Source organism: Equus przewalskii, chromosome 17 (genome assembly GCF_037783145.1).
Source record: "Equus przewalskii isolate Varuska chromosome 17, EquPr2, whole genome shotgun sequence".
In the NCBI taxonomy this organism is placed as follows: Eukaryota; Metazoa; Chordata; class Mammalia; order Perissodactyla; family Equidae; genus Equus; species Equus przewalskii.
In genome coordinates, this window is record NC_091847.1 from 49,966,174 (window position 1) to 49,986,682 (window position 20,509).

Below are 20,509 nucleotides of genomic sequence, written 5' to 3' on the forward strand. Positions count from 1 at the left end.
TGGTGCTACAGGGCCTACTGCTTACCTCAAGGGAACCTACTGCAGATAAAGTCCCGTCACTTGCACAGTCCTTTCAGCTGCCTGCCAGTTGTCTCTGCGGAAGGGAAAGCCTGATGAGTGAGGAGCCCTATGCCACACTCCTTTGGAGTGTCAGGGTGCCTACATAGAACTACACAAAACTGTCTGTCTAGAGATTCCTAGATGCTTTCTAGGAATAACACAGGGCTTAACAAGATGCCACCTTTGACATTCCCTTTCCACTGAACACCAAAATCAAATGGCTAAGAGTTACTGAGTGCTAATGACCTATTGGTATTATCAAGGTGATATATCTACACTAACCCAAGCAGAAAAAAAGTTAAAATGGATCAAGTAGAAGTAAGTTAACAATGACAGGGAAAACACACACACACACACACACACTACAAATGTTGAAAAGCAGGTGACAGAACTCTGTTATCTGAGAAAAGGAAATATTACAGGCTGTATCCACAAAAGGTGAAGTTGTAGCATCAAGTGAATTGCTAAGCCCCAAAGAAGTTCCTGTGTACACATTTTAAAAAGATGTCATCAGTTATATCATGCTCAATGTGAACTGTGGATCCAAATGTCTACTTATACAATCCCACGTACTTTCCTAGTGGAGTCAAGTAAGTGGGTGGGAGGGGAGGGTATTTTTCAGATATTTTTAAATATGAAAAGTAAAAAACAGCAGCATGAAATTCCACAAAAAATTTCAAAAGGAGAAAAAAGTGTTTATCTCAGAAAGTAAACAAACCCTTACTCAGGATCAGACTAAGAGGGAAGCATAGAACAAGAAATAATAGAAAACTGTGAAACAACGGATTTTGAAAACCACTTTCATCTCTTAGAATTACGAACGGCTGTAACTGTCTTCCATTAAGAACATCTATACCACTAACATACAAGTTCAGCTACAGAACCAAAGAAACTATATTTTCTTTCTAATGCCAAATACAGTCTTCAGTCTGAATGCCATGCTTCAGAAGGCAGAATAAAATGCTCCTACAAGAAACGCAAAAAGCATTAACCTTTAGCACAAGGATTGATGGGGAAAAAACCTACTTAAAAAAAAAAAAAAAAAAGGTGATTCCAGCTTTTAACTTTAATAGCACCATATTTTAAATGAAGTTACTTACCTCTGATTCTTTGTCACTTAAAGATCCCAAGCTTCCAAAACTGTGATTAGAGCTTTCATTATTTGTTGAGGCCTGTTAAAGATTAGTAAAAAGATAAAAATTAGGAGTAATTTTAAGTGAAACATATTACAAAGTAAATAATCTGTCTTCATAAATGAAAATAAAATATGATTCCTTTAAGCAAGAAAGCCAAATGAAGTAAAAGTAAGAAACATCAACTTCTTAAAACTATAAATATCTTGGAAAGTTTTATCAAGTCAAGAAAGTTCTGCTGTGTTTCAGGAACTGACTTGTATTAGCTGATTTTTTTTTTTTTTTTTTTTTAAGATTTTATTTTTTTCCTTTTTCTCCCCAAAGCCCCCCGGTACATAGTTGTGTATTCTTCGTTGTGGGTTCTTCCAGTTGTGGCATGTGGGACGCTGCCTCAGCGTGGTCTGACGAGCAGTGCCATGTCCGCGCCCAGGATTCGAACCAACGAAACACTGGGCCGCCTGCAGCGGAGCACGCGAACTTAACCACTCGGCCACGGGGCCAGCCCCATATTAGCTGATTTTTTAGAACACCAAATTCAGGAGCAAAGGAATTGGGCTTTTGTTAGAATAAAAAAATCTTTAAAATTACTACCCAATGTATAAAAACTAGTGCTTCCTTTAGCCAAAAGTATTATTTGTGCTCCTTAATTTCCTTCACAATCTTATCAAATTCCATCATATCTCATCCATACCCTTTGCCTCTCTTCATATTAACAAACTGGACAACTCCTGGTTTTCTGTTTGTTTTGGCTTAGTCTTTTAAGAAAATCATTTACTATCCTGACCGCTTTAATTGCTTCACTCAAGAGTTTCTACATTTCTGCTACAATATTTTTGAACTGTGACAGAAATGAGCTATCATTCTGTAGGATGACATTTGATATGTTTCCAATATGTTTCTATGATGCTTATTATTTTGTGGACTTTTTGGACCATTAGTACATTATATCAATGTCTTCCAGGAATGTTTAGACCAAAGGATGACAGACTATGGCATATAAGCCAAAGATGATGCATGAACGAACTTCATGTATAGGCAGGCCAGCTGATATCCCTGTTTCCCTTCAATTTCTAAGAGTAGCTCCTAATCCTACCATTAAAAGGTTGCAAATTGGCCTATAATTACCCTTAGAGTAATTTCCAAACTGATTACTCTGAGTCATTGCATACATGTCCAGTACTATTCTGGACTCTGTAATGGCTGTTTTCAACACAAAATAGCACTCCAACTGATTAAGATTCAAGCACTATCTGGAGGAAGTTATAATCTAATTAGGGTGAAATTATTAAACTGAAAACAAAGAACACCATAAACAACAGTTAAGAAGTGATAAATTAGGGGCCGGCCCCCCGGCCAAGTGGTTAAGTTTGAGCACTCCACTTCAGCAGCCCAGGGTTTCACTGGTTCAGATCCTGGGCGCGGACACGGCACGGCTCATCAAGTCATGCTGAGGTGGCATCCCCCATGCCATAACTAGAAGGACTCACAACTAAAAATATACAACTATGTACTAGGGGGCTTTGGGGAGTAAAAGGAAAAATAAAATCTTGAAAAAAAAAAAAAAGAGTGTAAATTAGAAAGATTTAGGAAGAATTCAGGCAGTGGCAACATTTCTGAGCAACCCTAAAATCTCACATAAAACTGGGTGACAAGGATCTCCACAAATTCCCCCAAAACAGCAGGTGGAGACAAATCACCAACAACCCTAGGACCTGCGTGGTAGGAGAGGAAGCAGAAGGAAACAGAATGTCTGACAGATCTGAGAACAGAGACTTCCAAAACAGCAACAGCAAACTGACCAGAAGGTCAATTTAAGTAGAAGCTGTAATTGGAAGGGTTTCTGCTTCTTCCAATAGTAACTAAGTGCAAGGGATCCAAGGTGAAGTCGGAAGAAGTTGGAGCAATCTAGCCGCTGTGAACTCTTGAAACCGATCCTTCACTAAGGGAGTCACAAATGAGGATAAACTACTGGGAATGAAATAAAAATTGATTACAATAGGTACAATGAATATAAAGAAAAGAGAATATCCAGGTAGAAGTTGGGAAGGGAGTAAAGCCTAGAAATTTCAGAAAGCAAATGCCACACTTTTGAAGACTGCCCAAAAACAACAGCAGAGTGAGCTCTGTAAGAAAAGCCATCCTAAACCCAAAAAAGTAAGCAACAGAAGATGACATAGGTTAATCCCATGAAGTTATTATAAGAAGAAAATAAAAAGAAGATACAGAATAATATCCTGTTAATAAAAACATACCAGGAACACATATCCACAGAATAGATGATAATTGTAACCTACTATTTCAAAACGCGCCGTCTGTCAGTTGTCACACTGGCAACTGAGTTACTGTGATGCTGAAAGCTATGCCACCTGTATTTCAAACACCAACAGGGTGATCCATGGTGGACAGGTTTCAGTGGAGTTTCCAGACTAAGACAGACTAGGAAGAAGGATCTGGTCACTCACTCCTGAAAAAATTGGCCATAAAAATCCTACGAAAAGCACAAACCATTGTCTGATATAGCACCAAAAGGTGAGGATGGTGCAAAAAGACTGGGAAGGGTTCTGCTCTGCGGCACAGAGGGTCCCTCTGAGTCAGAATTAACTTGACGGCACTAACAACAAATTTCAAAATGAGCTAAAAGACGTTACAAAAATACCAAGACACAAAAGAATAACATAAATCAGATTTCAGAAAACTCATAAATAATGAAACAGAACTCAGGCAAGCATAAGAAATTGAAAAAAAAAATAGTTTCAGAAATGAAGATTAAGCCTGAATGAACCCAAGAGAAAACACATACAACAGATAATGCTCTCAGAGAACTGGAAGATAAAAAGGAAGAACATATTGAAATCAAAAGAAATGAAGACAGAAAAAGGATTTGAGAGAAAGCAACTAATGAAGTAACAAAGATCCACCATTCAGATAATAGACATCTTTAAAGAGCACTATCAAATAGTAAAAACTGTAATTCAAGAAAACGTTCTTGAAAATTTTTTATTTTAAATTGAAACTGACTGAAAGAGCACAAAGTACACCTGAGAATACCAACCCAGAAGGCCAACATCAAATTTTTCGAAGGTAACACTTTATCCCAGAAGAAAATCGACTAACATATTTAAGATATTCATGGAAAGAAAATGTGAATAAAGTGTTTTATATTCAGCAAAACTGATTTTTAACAAATAAGGCACAGATAAACTGTTATTAAAGTGCTAGAAATCAGGAAATATTGCTCCCTTGAGACCTTCCAAAGAATCTACAGGCTTTAAACAACCAAAATGAATAAGAGTTTCAACCTAAGAACTGACGGCAAGCAATAATATTATTTACTTGTTGATAAAGACTAAATGAGAAGTACAAAGAAGAAAGCATAAAATTTTATGGCTAAATGCACAAAGTTGTTAAAAATACAATGTTTTAAAAACTAGGGAATAGAAATTTATGGAAAACACAAGGAAAAAAAATTTTTGACTGTTTCCAGTAATCATTTTGGTCATTGTGATAGTACCAGTGTACAAGTATTGTTATTTTAAACTGCTCTGTGTGTGATATACAGAAAGAATAAATAATTGTGTGACATTCTAATTCTATCATTTGCTTTATGCCCTTAAGAACCACAATTCTTGGTATAGAAGAAGATACAGATGTAAATAAAAACCTAACTGTTCTGATTTGAATTGGAAATAATAATATAAATTCATGAGATATTTTTACCTTTTTAAAATGAACAGTAAAAAACTATAGATTCTGCTACAAGTAATAACAGAATACCTCTTAGCAGACCAACATTCCCAGAGATAACTATAAATTCTGGAAAAAAATATAAAAAACCACCGCCTAAAGGCTCTTGAGCAACTGAAAGTAGGCAGAATCTGGACAGGAGACAACATTTGGAAGAAGGGAATAGAACTGGGTGGGTTTCCTGTTTTTACAGCTTTTGCCTCAGGGAAGGCCCCTAGTCTGAGCTGCACAGAGCAGTTGAAACTTGGATCAAAACATGCAGTATTACTGGCTTGAAAAACCAGGGTTTGAAAAAAAAAAAAACCCAGAGTTTGGAGCTACCACAGCAACTGAAAAGTGAGACGGCATATGCTGGAAAATAAAGAACCACAAAGAGAGAGTTTCAAATTCTGCATATTAACTCTACCCATGTCTCTGGCTGGTTACTGATCTATGCAAGAGTGGAACAGACTCTCAGCACTCCAGATAAGGCTAAAACAACCGAACAGAGACGTCGGCTGCCGTCCCCTTTGGGGAGACAGAGCTTAGATTTTAGTCCAGCCAAGTTAACTGCTTGCTAATACAAATAATAAGCAAAAAATCAACAGTCTCCAAAAGAATATGCCAAATCCCAGATTCACTAAAATGTGTCATTCACAGCATGCAGGATATAATACAAAATTTCTAAACATATGAAAGAATAAGAAAATGTGACCCATACTCAAGAGAAAAGACAGTCAATAGAGACCAACCACAAGGTAGCCCTGATATTGAAATTAGTAGAAAAAGACCTTAAAGCAGCTACTGTACATATGCTCAAGAGGACAAAGGAAAATACACTTGTAATAAATGAACAAACTGCAAATCTCAGCAGAGAAACAGAAAAACAAAAAAGAGCCAAATGGAAATCCCAAAACTGAAAAATTCACTCTCTAAAATAAAAAATCCACCAAATGGGCTTAACAGCAGCATGGAGAAAGTACTGAAGATATAGCAAAAGAAATTATTCAAACTAAAGAATAAAGAGAAAAAATATTGAAAACTAGTTGTCTGTTGGACACTATTAAGAGTCTAACATACATGTATCTGGAGTCATAGAAGGAGAGAAAAAGGAGCAGAAAAAAATTTGAAGAAATAAGAGAGAAAATTCCAAAAGTTGGTGAAAGATAAATTTACAGATTGAAGCAGCTCACTGATTCCCCCAAGCAGGATAAGTACAAAGAAAAGCATACCTAGGTACATCATAGTCAAACTGCTGAAACCCAAAGATAAAGAAAAAAATTTCACCACAAAGAGATATCACCTCACACCTGTTAGAACAGCTATTATCAAAAAGACAAGAAGTAACAAGTGTTGGCGAGGATGTGGAGAAAAGGGAACCCCTGCGCACTGGTGGTGGGACTGTAAATTGGTATAACCACAATGGAAAACAGTATGGAGGTTCCTCAAAAAATTAAAAATACAACTACCACATGATTGAGCAATTCCACTTCTGGCTATTTATCCAATGAAAACGAAAACACTAACTCAAAAAGATATATGCGCCTTCATGTTCACTGCAGCATTATTTACAATAGTGAAGATACTGAAGCAACCTAAGAGTCCATTAATGGACAACTGGATAAAGAAAATATAATATGTATATATATACACACACAAACACACATATATATAGGACTAGTATTCAGCCACAAAAAAGAAGGAAATCTTGCCATTTGTGACAACATGGATGGGCCCTGAGGTCATCACACTAAGTGAAATAAGTCAGACAGAGAAAGACAAATACTGTAAGAATTCACTTACATGAGAAATCTAAAAAAAAAAAAAAACAAAGCAAAACTGAGCTCACAGATACAGAGAACAGATTGGTGGCTGCCAGAGGCAGGGGTTGGGGGTGGGCAAAACGGGTAAAAGGAATCACAAGGCACAAACTTCCAGTTATAAAATAAATAAGTTATGGGGACAATGTACAGCATGGTGACTATAGTTAACAATACTGTATTGCATATCTGAAAGTTGCTGACAGTAAATTTTAAAAGTTCTCATCACAAGAAAAGAAAAAGCTCCTAGAAATTAAAAATATGATAGACAAAATGAAAAGAAAAAAACCAGATGGACTCAAAGATAAAGCTGAAGAAATCTTCCCAGAAAGAGACGAAAAAAATTTAAAGAAAAAAGAAAACTAGAGAATCAGTCCAAGAGGTCTTGGTCCAAATAACGAGAGTTCTGGAAAAAAGAAAAAGAAAAGGAAAAAGAAAAAGACAATCAAGGAGCTGAAATTATCAAAGAAATAATTCAAGAAACATTTCCAGAACTCAAAAGCATGAGTTTCTGGAGTATAAGGACACATTTTTGAGCCAAACACACTGGTTCAAGGAAGACTCACACCAACGTACATTAAAATGAAAATTTTAAATGCCAGGGATTAAAGTGAAGATCCTAAAAGCTTCCAGAGCAGAAGAAACAGATAACTTACAAAGGATCAGGAATCAGAATGACACTGGACTGCTCAGCAGTAACACTGGAAGCTAGAAGTCAATGGAACAATGCCTTCAAAATTCTGATAAAATGATTTCCAACCTAGAATTCTACACCCAGACAAACTAACAACCAAGTGGAAGCAATATACAAGGTCCCAAATACTTGACTACCCAGGTATCTTTCCCCAGGAACAGACTAGAGAATCTGCTTCACCAAAACAAAGAAACAGACCAAGAAGGAAGAAGATCCAGCACACAGGAAACAAGAGCTCAAACATAGGACAGACACAAAACGAATTCCCATGATGACCAAGAAGAGAGATTCCAGGATGACTGGCATCCAGCAGAAATAGAATCAACTAGCCTAGATACGAAGAGAAGAATGAAAAATTTCAGAGGAGATATCTAATGAAAAATAAGGAGAAAAATGAATAAATAATTTTTATTTGAAAATAGTAAAAGATTGACACACCTCTGCTGGAGGGCATGTGGATGCTTACACTGAATATGAAAAAAACTAAAGCAATAAATCAACTATTAACTCTAGAGAAAACAATGAGTTGTACAAAAGAAGAAACATAACCATAGTATCTCACAGATGTAAATAAAATTTATATACTTATAATATAAACAATGAAATAATGATCTAACCAAAAAGTGAAATATATCTAAATTAGGATGGGGTCAGGGAAGTTTCAGTATTTCCATAGCAGTAGAAAAGTAAATCATTTAAAAGAGTCAACTCCTCATATTCCATAAGTCAAAGTTAATAAATACCTAAAACTGAAAAAGACAAAGATCTATAATAAACTTATTTTGAAATACAGACATAAATAAAACAAAACATATAAAATATACAGCTACAAGATGAGGACTGCCTCTGTGAAGAAAGAACGTAGGGCTGGAAGAAGAGGATATGGTTCTACTAATTTTCATTATAGGCCTGGTAGAACGAGTTGGCATTTGAAACTCTGACCATGGATTGTGTGTCTTTTCTTTCTTGATAGTAAGAACTCTTAGCATATGCTGAGTATGAATCCTCCATGACTTGCCTTTTCACTCATATATTGGTGTTGCTGGAACACAGTGACACTTATGAAATGTTTTTCTTTATGGTTAGTGCCTTTTGTGACCCCATTTATGAAATCTGTCATTATTCTTATTAAATCCTAATTGCTTTATCTTTCATATTTAGATCTACAAGTCACAAGAGTTGAGGGTCAAGAGTCATTTTTTTTCTCATATGGATGTCCAATTGATCCAGCATCATCTATTATAAAAGAACACCCTTTGCCCACTGCACTGCAGTGTCACCTTTGTCATATATTAAGTTACTGTATGTGAATGCATCTGTTGCTGGACTCTATTCTCTTATATTGGTCTATTTTTCTTTCCTGTGTCAACATCACAGTGACTTAATTCCATTCCTTGGTACCCAAGAGAACTGAAAACATATGTCTACACAAAAACTTGTACCAGAGTGTTCACAGCAGCATTATTCATGTCAAAAAATGGAAACGACCAAAATGTCCATCAACTGATGAACGGATAAACAAAATGTGATACATCAATACAATGGAATATTCAGTCATAAAAAGGAATGAAGTACTAATATATACTACAACATTCATGAACTATGAAAACATTACACAAGGTGAAAGTATGAATTGTTCAGAATAATCAAATCCATAGAGAGAGCAAGTAGACTACTGGATGCCAGGAGGTGGACAGTGGTGTAAGAGAGCAGGAGAATGGGAGAGTCGCTGCTGATGTTTATGGACTTTCTTTTTGGGGTAATAAAACTATTCCAGAATTAGACAGCAGTGATGGCTGCACAACTCTGCGATATACAGTTGGCCCTCCATATCCACGGGTTCTGCATCCACGGATTCACCAATTTTGAATCGAAAAGCCTACACTGGTTGCGTCTGTACTTTCTTTTTCTTGTCATTATTCCCTAAACAATACAGTATAACAACGAGTTACATCGCATTTACATTGTATTAGGTATTATACGTAATCTACAGATGATTTAAAGTATATGGAAGAATGTGCGAATGTTACATGCAAATACTACACCATTTTAGATAAGGGACTTGAACATTCATGGATTTTGGTATCTGCAAGGGATCCTGGAACCAATCCCCCAAGGATACTGAGGGACAACAGTACTAAAAACCACTGAAACGTATACTTTAAAAGTGTCGATTTTATAGTATGCGAATTATGTCTCAATACAAAAAGACTATAAAAGTTACAAATTAATTGGGGGAAAGCACAGAGAGGGGAGAAAAAAGCTTGACAAAATCTAGTACATAACCATTTATACACTCAGGTATATATAGTATGTGCACATGCAAAACACACTCACAGACTTTTGAAGCCTTCAAAACAGAAAACAGATTTTTTTTTTTTTGCAAATACCCATGGGGTATTTTTTAAAAAATAAAAGCAACACAGGCACATGGAAAAAAATTCATTACAGAAATATAAATTTCTTGCTCCCACAGAAGTCTCACTATTCAGAGGGAACCACTTTTTAAAAAACTGTTTCTAATTTAAGTTTTGAATAGGCAATATCAACAGGCTGCTTCAGTTTGTTTCTCAGAACCTTTCTAGAGGCTAAATGTTTACCCTAGCAAATTAAATACACATTCTTTGGTTCCTCTCTTCCTACTCAAAAGATAACATTACGCAGACTGTCCTGCATTGCTTTCTTTTCTGTTAATATATCTTGGAGAAATTTCCAAATAAACACATAGATAGCTTTTTCATTCCTTTTTTCCTTTGCTATTTCCTTTCTTTCAAACAGGTGCAAAGTATTCCACTTATGTGCTATATTTCAATACATTCCTTTTTGACCCTACCGTGAAAGATTAAGAATTTAGTTCACTGGCATCACAGCTTCCCCTTCTTCCTGAAATATTTATATTCTTATTTTTCATTCTTCAAAGTTATTTTAACTTTAAATTTTTTTATTCTTTAAACTCTATGTGACTCCTATGTAAATAAGAAAATAGATCTTTACAGTTTTTAGCTCCCTCTCCAAACATGACAGCTATACATTTAACTTTACATCAGTACAATTTATAACATTTACCTTTACCTTCTCTCTGCAATCCTAGAATATAGCCACAAACTCATGCCACAGGGATCTCAGGCAAGTAAAATAAACAGGTGAAGCAAGCTTGGGGTAAGAGAAAAGAAGTGGCATATAATGGAATATAAGTTCTTTCTCTCTCCAGTCAATTTTTGTTATCAATTGTGAACACTGAATTAGCAAATGGTGAATCACTGCTGCTAAGGGAACTATGTACAGGCTTACGTTCCTGAAAGCTTCTTGTCTCATTTTCATCCCAACCAATCAACAGGTAACCTTGTTTTATATAAAAGTGTGTTTCTGTTTAAAGACATCTTATGTAGTATATATTGTCTATTCATTCAGATGGAATTCATGGCCAATAGCACTGTAACTCATTCCTGACCAAAGCACATGTATTTTCTCCCTAAGACATATCACAGCCTTCTTGTGCGTAGAACACTAGTCAGCACTTCAGCACTATTATCCTTGGAGTCCATTTTACACAGTGAAACTACCAATAAAAAGTATAAAAATGTGGCACTAAGTAAACTGCAAAAAGAACACTTGTTTACAGTATGAGAGCTGAAACACGCAGGCACAGTATTGTTTTGTTCAGCCCCAGGTGACTCAAATTTTTCACCACTCTACATATGCACAGGCCTTTGAATGACTGGGAAAGCAATTCAAGTACTGATTTTGAGGCTACAAATGAATTTTATCAAGTAGGCAAATTTGCAATTACCGAATCCTCGAATAAAGAAGACTGACTGTTGTGTCTGTATGTATATCTAACAAATTAAGCTTATAAATTATATTGCGCAAATCCTGTACAGCTTTGCTCTTTTATATATATTTGAACAGTCAAAATCTAAAAGTATATTAAAATCCATCACAAAACTGTATTTTAATAAATTCACCGTGTATTTTTATAACTATTTGATATATAAAAGTTTACAACTGTCATATCTTCTTCATGGATTCTTAGTCCCTAAAAAATATCTATCTTTGTACCATTCAGGCTTTTGTTTTTGAACAATGTTTTACTTGATATACATTCGTCCACTCGAAAATATTTACTGAGGGTCTTAGTACTGTTGTAGATGGTAGGAATATAGCTGTAAAAAAAAAAAGATTTAAGTCCAAGTGCTTATGGAATTTACACTACAAGAAGGAAAGGAGACAATAAACAAATATATAAATATTCAGGATTATATAAGGAATCAACAAGCAGGTTAAAAAAAATTAAGCAGAGAAAGGGCTAGAGTGATATAGGTATCATCTTACATAGAGTGATCAGAGAAAGTCTCTCTGAAGAGGTGAGATTGAGCAGAAATTTTAATAAAGTGAGGGAGAAGTATGTTTGCAGCAACTGGCAAATAAACCAGTGTGGGTGCAGTAGTGGGACAGCTGTTAGCTGAGTAGTCAGTCTAGAGCTAGAGCAGCGGGTCTTATGAGGGCATGGTGAAGACCCTGAATTTTACTTTAAACGCAGTGGGAAGTCTTTGGAAGGCTCTGAGTCAGGGAGAAACTGATCTCAAATTTACACTCAGTTCTACTTTCTTTTTCTTTATGATTACCGGAAATATTTTCTTTCTAGTTATTTCTAATCTTTGTCATTTTGGGGGGATGTTTCTTGTCAATAGCCTACAGATGAATTCTCATTTACTGTGATAATATATACTTGTTTTATTTCTTCCATATTATATAATAGATAAAAATATAGTATTTTTCTTGTTTACTCGTTTTCTCTCCCTCACTTTTATTGGATTAAGTTTCTTTTTTTTTGAGGAAGATTAGCTCTGAGCTAACTGCTGCCAATCCTCCTCCTTTTGCTGAGCAAGACTGGCCCTGAGCTAATATCCGTGCCCATCTTCCTCTAGTTTATATGTGGGACGCCTGCCACAGCACGGCTTGCCAAGCAGTGCCAGTCCGCTCCCAGGATCCAAACCAGCAAACCCCGGCCCCCCAAGTGGAACATGCACACTTAACCATTGCACCACCAGGTGGGCCCCTGGATTAAGTTTCTTTTTACTCCTCCTTCTACACCCCATCATAGCATTTTGAAAGTTCTATGGACAGTATCTCTGTTGCTTATGCCTACTACTTTCTTCGTTTTATTTTTAGTAACATCTTACCCTGTTTTTCTCTATAGATATGTCAAATCTTAAAGATCACCTGTACTCCTAGATGATTTTCTTTCTCCTCTGTCCCTCCTCTCCCAGAGCACTATCACTAACAGAAATTTGATCCTTAGAATGCTTTTACTTCCACATTACAAACGCCTGAGCTACTATTATTAAAATTTGCCTATCCAATAACACTGCATTTCACCAGCACATTATCACCATCAATTTAAATAAAAACATTATAAGAGGGGCCAGCCCAGTGGCAGAGTGGTTAAGTTTGCACGCTCCACTATGGCAGCCCAGGGTTTGTCAGTTCAGATCCTGGGCGCAGACCTCCACACTATTCATCAAGACATGCTGTGGCGGCATCCCACATACAAAAGAGAGGAAGACTGGAACAGAAGTTAGCTCAGAGCCAATCTTACTCCTCCCCCCCGCCAAAAAAAAACATTCTGAGAGTCATTGCTTACCACAGTCTCACATTCTGTAGCTTCACCTATATTTGTTTGTAAATTTAAATGACTATTCTTAAAATACAAGCTTACCTAAAAAGAACAGAAAAACCAACATTAATTCAATATCATCATCCAACATACAGTCCATACTCAAATTTGCCCAGCTGTCTCAAAAATGTCCTTTATAACTAATTTTCTCCCAATCCAAGAGCAAATGAGGATTCACAGATTCACGCATTGCATTTGGCTGCTATGTCTCTTTTGTCTCATCTAATCTAGAAGAGTCCTTCTGCTTCCCTTTGTTCTTCACAGCACTGAATACTCTAAAAAGTCCAGGCCAGCTCTCCAGCAGGATGTCCCAGGAGTATTTCCTCATGATTAAATTCAAATCAAACATTTCCAGCATGAAAACTACAGGTGATACGTGTTCTTCCTATTGCATCACCTCAGGATGCACATAATGTCAGACTCTCTGCGACACTGCCAATGCAAAGTTTAATCTTGTTTATTATGGTGGTGACCAAAAAAAAATCTCCATTTTAAAAGCACATTTTCTCTTTTGTCATTAATAACTAATCTAGAGCATGAAACTTTGAGACCTTGTAAATATACTGTTCTCCAAAACATTTCACTAAACAGTTTTAAGCATCCACTGATGATCCTTGCCTTCCTTAATCAAATTATTCCTAATAATATTAAATCAAATTAAATGTTGATTCTACATTCCTTCTACTTTCTAAGAGACTACCACATAACAACAAGCATACCTAGCTTGGTTCCTAAGTACCATTCCCCACTAAAATGAAGCAGGCTCCTTGGAGGTCTGTTCACATTCACTGCAGAGACCAAAGTAATACTAGAGAGCAATGGTAGGAATGTGTGTGTATATACAAGCATAAATTTGGCAAAAATGTTTACATCTCTTAAATCCAGATAAAGAGCATGCAAGTATTCCTTGCACAACATTTCCAACTTTTCTCCAGGTATAACATTTTTTTCAAAGTAACGAGTTGAAAAAAAGGGGGAGGACTGCATAAATATCAGTTTGAGAGAATAGGAATAAATAAACGAATACAGAGTGTCATCATAATGTAACTTTAAAACATCAGGAAAAACTCCATTTGTGGTATTTACAACACATAAACAACTGTCAAATCTAAGAGGAAGGAATATACAAATGTTTATAGCAGCTTTATTTGTAACTCTCAAAATATTAGAAACAACCCAAATGTTCCTCATCTAGAAGAAATGTGTTAAAAGAAAGTATGGTATATTTATACAATGGAATACTATTTAGCAATAAAAAATAGCAAACTATTGAGAACATACAACATGGATGAATCTCAAATGAATGCATTATGCTAAGTTGTAGGAAGTCAGACTCAAAAGTCTACATATTGTAATACTTACTCAATTTATATGACACTCTTGCAAAGGCAAAACTCCAAGAACAAAAAACAGATCAGTGCCTGCCAGGGGCAACCTAGAGGACCTGACTACAAAAGGGCATGGGGGAATATTTTGGGATCTATTTTATATCTTAATTGTGGTAGGGGTACAGATTGTATACATTTGTGAAAACTCACAGAAGAAGTATATACTAAAAAGGGTGAATTTTACTACATGTAAATTATATCTTAATAAAAACCATGGGAGTGGGGGGAGGGGAATCATAACTAAACACTTAAAATTTGTACGTTTTACTGTACGTTAATTATGTCTCTATATAAATAAATACACTAATTCATTCAACTCAATAGCTGGAAGAAGAGCCACGGAGAAAACCCAAAAGAACAAGTAAGTAAATTATGAAGACAAAAATCAATGGTGGGAAAAAAAACCAGTGAAAGATTAAAGCCAAAATCTGAAATAGTCTGAAGAGCTTCTTTAAAATAGTCATTAGATTAGTCAGAGCTCTGGCAAAAATGAATAGAAAAGGAGAATATGAAAGAATGATCAGAAAGGAAATAACAAAGGAAGTTTTTAAAAGTATTATAACTACACAGTAATACGTTTGAAAAGCTTAAATGAAATAGATTAGTAAACTAAATAATAGTAAAGACATTAAAATGGTAGTAAAAGACCTCCCCTCCCAACAAACCCCCGGCCAACAGAGTTTTAAGGCGAATGTTTACCCATCTTCCCATGAACATTTCCTATCATATACAGGATGTTGAAAAGAGTGAAAGAGAAAGCAGCTCATTTCATGGGACTAGTGTGGTACTGATTTATAAAACAGAAAATGTTCTGTGTCTTGAGAGGGATATGGATTACTACAGGTGTACATGTTTGTCAAAACTCACTAAACTATTACTCGTCAGGTCTGCACATGTATTTCTCTTATAAGCAGATATGTAAGAATCCTAAATAAAACAATTTATCATGTATTAAATCCAGTAAATGTATTTTTTAAAATAGTAAATTATAATCAAGTAGGGTTTATCCCAGAACTGCAAAGTTCAACATTAAAAAAAGAAATTAACGTAATTCACCACATTAATAACCCAAAGGAAAAAATTTTATGATTCTTTCAATCAAGAACCAAAAAATATTTTCATAAAGTTCAACAGCATTTATGATTTTTAAAACAAACAAAAGAACAAAAACTTCTAAACTAACCAGGAACAGAAAAGCTCGTTTAATTTGGTCGTGGTCTTATACATAAAACCTACGGCAAACATTCTACTTAATGGAGAAACTTTAGATGATTCTTCTTGAACAAGACATATACTGAAGGTCATGACCAATATAAGGAATATATATATGAGGTATAGGAAATAAAACTGTCATTTTTAGAAGATACTTATTTCTCTTAGAGAAACCTAGAGAATCAACAAACTATTACAGTCAATAGAAGAGACCAACAGCAAGACTGCTAACATATAAGACCAACCTGTAAAAATCAAAAGCCTCCTAGTCAGCAACAACCAACTAGAAAATATAATAAAAAATACTTTAGCCACAAAAACTTTAAAGTATACAGGAATTAGCCAAAAAGAAAATTCATAAAAACTAACCAAAATTTCTTAAGAACTCTATAGAGAGAACTGAATAAACGGAGGGACATTTCATGTATCTGGATGGGACAACTTAACCTTATAAAGATTTCAGTACTTCTGAAATTAATCTATAAATTCAATGCATTCAGAATAAAAATTCTATTTGAATCTTTTAAGGAAAAAGATATAAATAAGCTATTATAGAGAAAAAAATTCCCAAGTGCCACCAAGCAAATGAAGAGATGCTCTAATTTTACACGTGGGAATAAAGATCCATAAATAACTGTCAAACTTACAAAAGAAGATTAAAGACTTGCTCTAACATATAAAAAAGACATACCAAAATACAACAGTATTTTTTTTTAATGTGATACTAGCACAAGAATTCAGACAGACTACAGGAACATACGAGAAATTTCAGAGACAGATGTGTATATATACATGGCATCTTAATATATGACAAAAGTGGCATCATTAACCAGTGGAAAAATACAGATGATTTAAGAAGCATTGTGGAGAAAACTGGTTTACTAGATGGACAAAAATAAAACTGGATCCCTATCAACATGATATAAAAGGTGAGGCCTAGATGAACTAAAGAGCAAATATGACAGTAAAAATATAAAATGAATAGAAGAAACTATAGAATATCTTGGTGGCCCAGGCATGGGGCCGAAGTATTTAACTCATAGAAGACCATCAGGGTCCACTGGACCCAATTTTAGTTTTTAAGCTTCTTTTTCCAGCAGTTCTAACTATTTGTAAAGATTAATATTTCAGTACTTTTATTCTTTCTTGGAAATCATCCAAACAATAAAAATAAAATTTATTTTCAACAGAATAAAATACATTCTATCTTGCAGTTAATTACCAGATGCCCACTGGACCTTTCATAAATCTAAAATACATTATGGCATCTTACTTTTCCCATATTTTGTTACTACATCATCCTAGGAATTACTTCATTATTATTTGTCATTGTTGATCAATTATTCCCAACCACACTAAAACAAACAAAAACCACTATGATGGTATGACAGGCAAAACAATGGCCCCAGTGATACCCATGCCCTAATCCCCAGGACCTGTGAATGTTACCTTATATGGCAAAAGGGACTTTGCAGATGTGATTAAGGGTGAGGACTTTGAATTGAGGGAAATTATACCCAGATTAGGGTGGGGCCAATCCAATCACATGAGTACTTAAAAGTGTAGAACCTTTCCAGCTGTGGTCAGTGGGAGATGTGACTTCCCAAGAGTAAGAGAGATGCAACACCTGCCGGCTTTGAAGATGGAGGAAAGAGACCACAAGCCAAGGAATGCAGGTAAGGCCTCTAGAAGCTGGAAAAGGCAAGGAAAGGGATCCTCCCCTAGAGCCTCCAGAAAAGAATGCAGCCCTGCAGATACTTTGATTTTAGCCCAGTGAGACTGGTGTCAGACTCCTGACCACAAAGAACTATAAGATAATAAATTTGTGTTTTTTAAAGCAACTTTGTGGTAATTTATTATAGTAGAAAATCAATACAGATTTAATGACCTAAGAGGATGATGCAATAGTGAAATAAACTGTCACCTTTCAGTCATGTTCTTGTGTTGCCCAAAGTACTGCATCATCTTTCAAGAATTTTAAGACTAGACACATTATCTTTGTAGTCTGATTTTAGGTTTCATTGACTCTAGACGAGAATTTAAAAATTTTCATTTTCCACCCAAGATGGTCAAGAGAAGAAAATAACAGAGGAAGACATTTTATAATTATTAGAAAAATCGGAAACTAAATACAAAAAGATAACAGCACCTTTAGACTCTAAAACAGATGGTGGTGACATTACCATATAAGTAAAATCTCAGAGTTGTCAAATGACATTATCCTAGATGAATTTTCTCAAATTCAACAATCAATGAATTGGACAATATATTTCTAAGGAAAAGGGAAAGATGATATTCTCATCAGTCATTCAACAAATGGACTTAATCATATGATATTCTGCAACACGAACCTGGATCATCTCATGCTCAAAGGACACATGACAATATCCTTCATGTTTTATGATGCTTGTGCACCAAAACTTACCTGATACAAAGAGGTTTTCAGTATCTTTAAATTCTTATTAAAATTCCTGATAAAGTTGTTTTTCATTATACCTTTATCCCTACTGCTATAAAATACTGGTAAAACAACTTAAAATACAAAAATAGCAAAAGGGTCTACTTGACCCTGATGGTTAATGGTGATGACTATTTTTCTTAGTATACCAAGTTAGTCAAAACATCAGAGGTACATACCATAAGGCAAAAAATTGGTGAGTTTGATTACAACAAAAGCAAAGAGTTCTGTACAAGGATCCTATACAATGATGGATACCATGAATAAAGTTAATAGACATGACAAAATGGGAGAATTTATTTGCACTGTAGACAACCAAAAGAGAATTAATATGTAGAATATACAAGGAACATGGGAAAATCAGTTTCAAAAAGACAGTAATCCTGACAGTAAAACGGGCAAAGAATTGGAACAATTTACAAGAGACTCCCAAAAAGTTAACAGCAGATGAAGAAATGCTCAAAATAACTTGTGGTACAAGTAAAACAATGTGATGATATTTTATTAAACCATCAAAAATAAGGAATCTGGATGAGGCTAAGTGTTTCTGAGGATATCGAAATACTCATGCACTCTGCTGAAAGTGCAGATTAGTATTGTACAACTGTTTTTGTACAATAGCAATCTTGCACTATTTATTCAATTTTGCTCACAAAGGTCAGTAAGAGATCGAGCACAAGAAATTCAATGCAGTGTGAGGTAGTGGGGAATTGAAGACAACCTGATGTCTGTCACTGGAAGGCCTAACAGATACACTATTAAGTTGTATGCAGCAGTTAGAAGCATTAACGTGGATTAATGTACAAAAAGGAACATATACAGATAGGAATATGGGTGATAGGGGCAAAAAAGAAACAAAGGATTGGAAAGGTTAAAAATTATGTAATGGGAAATAGGCAGTACAATCTACCAAACTCCTTTTTACCCCTGAAACCTATCAAGCTGTATGTAACATAATGCCCCTAAAATATGTTATGCCATATTAGAAATCAGGTTTACAAATACTAAAATTTTTTGTATACATTATAAAAATTATAGAAAGTAATAATTTGCTGTTAAGCGCATAGGTAGAGATCCTTTACAAAATATTTTTTAGATCATTTAATACAAGAAAATAATGTCAAATGATTACAGTCTTACTCACTTTAGCTCCAACACTGCAACTGCCAGTGCTCCCAGTGCTCCCACTTGCAACTCCTGTAAATCTAGCTTCCAACAATTCTTGCCTTCTTGGATCCAGACTATGAAGCTCATCCATTGCACCTATTAAGGAAAAAAAAATACACACACATATATAAATTGATATACACACAAACACACACAAAATATATATGGTTAGTTGTGATGTCAATATAGACTTGAATGAATTCTACAAACAGATGAAAATAAGAGACTTTAAGATTTATAATGTACACATTCATTTTCAAAAACAACCTACAGTGGTTTTCCAACACTTGTGACTGCAATCCACAGTAAAAAATATGTCTTTCACCCAACTCAGTACACAGATACATACATACATATGTTGAAAAGTTCCACAAATATTTCTTACTGCATTCAGTGCACTCCAGTTTATTTGAGTCCATTAAAAAAGAAAAACAATGGTTGTGAGCTATTAAATTGATTTCATGAGCCATTAATGGACCCTGGGTCCACAGTTTGAAAAATACCACCACAGTGTAATCTACATATTCTAAGCTTAAACAGAATTTTGGCACTAAGTGACATTACTACTTAAGTATTTTGTTTATATATACCTTACCTGACCAAATATATTTTAAACTAGGAAAAACTGTTTTAATTACCGTCACATCCCATTTTTTCTTGCTAAGGAAGATTAGCCCTGAGCTAACATCTGTTACCAATCTTCCTCTTTTTTTTTCTTGAAGAAGATTAGCCCTGAGCTAACATCTGTAACAATCTTCCTCCATTTTATATGTGGGTTGCCACCACAGCATGGCTGACAAGTGGTACAGGTCTGCACCCAGGATCCGAACCCGAAAACCCAGGCCACTGAAGCAGAGCGTGCTGAACTTAACACTACACCATGGGGCCAGCCCCCCAAAGATATTTTATACAGTTGATAGTTTCAGTTTTTATCAAGTAGATGAAAAGCACACAAATATATCAAACAGATCATTGAGGTAACATCTATTATAAAACATCACCTTGAGAATTATAGGGGAAAAATTATCACTCTCATATAATTACTACCATGCAGAAGAAAGCACCACAAATTCTAGCTAAAGGTCAATTAAACTCTTTAAAATTCTTTTATCCATGTGTGCTAATTCTCTACTGATAAAACCTTACAAGTGACATAAATGAGTGGTTCTCAAAGGGA

The 20,509-nt window shown here is 35.2% G+C and overlaps 1 protein-coding gene across 2 annotated transcripts in view; it reads right to left on the reverse strand.

The window, feature by feature from the left end:
• Positions 1 to 20,509, reverse strand: part of TLK1 (tousled like kinase 1) — a 144,109-nt gene that overhangs the window by 75,458 nt on the left and 48,142 nt on the right. Inside the window, exons 2-4 of one of the 2 annotated variants that reach the window (XM_070580126.1) lie at positions 19,310 to 19,428; positions 13,075 to 13,149; positions 1,161 to 1,232 (exon numbers count right to left, since the gene is read on the reverse strand). In XM_070580126.1, the coding sequence (XP_070436227.1) occupies positions 1,161 to 1,232; positions 13,075 to 13,149; positions 19,310 to 19,428 (266 nt within the window). The remainder of the gene's footprint in view (positions 1 to 1,160; positions 1,233 to 13,074; positions 13,150 to 19,309; positions 19,429 to 20,509) is intronic. The other variant, XM_070580127.1, reaches the window with a different exon arrangement.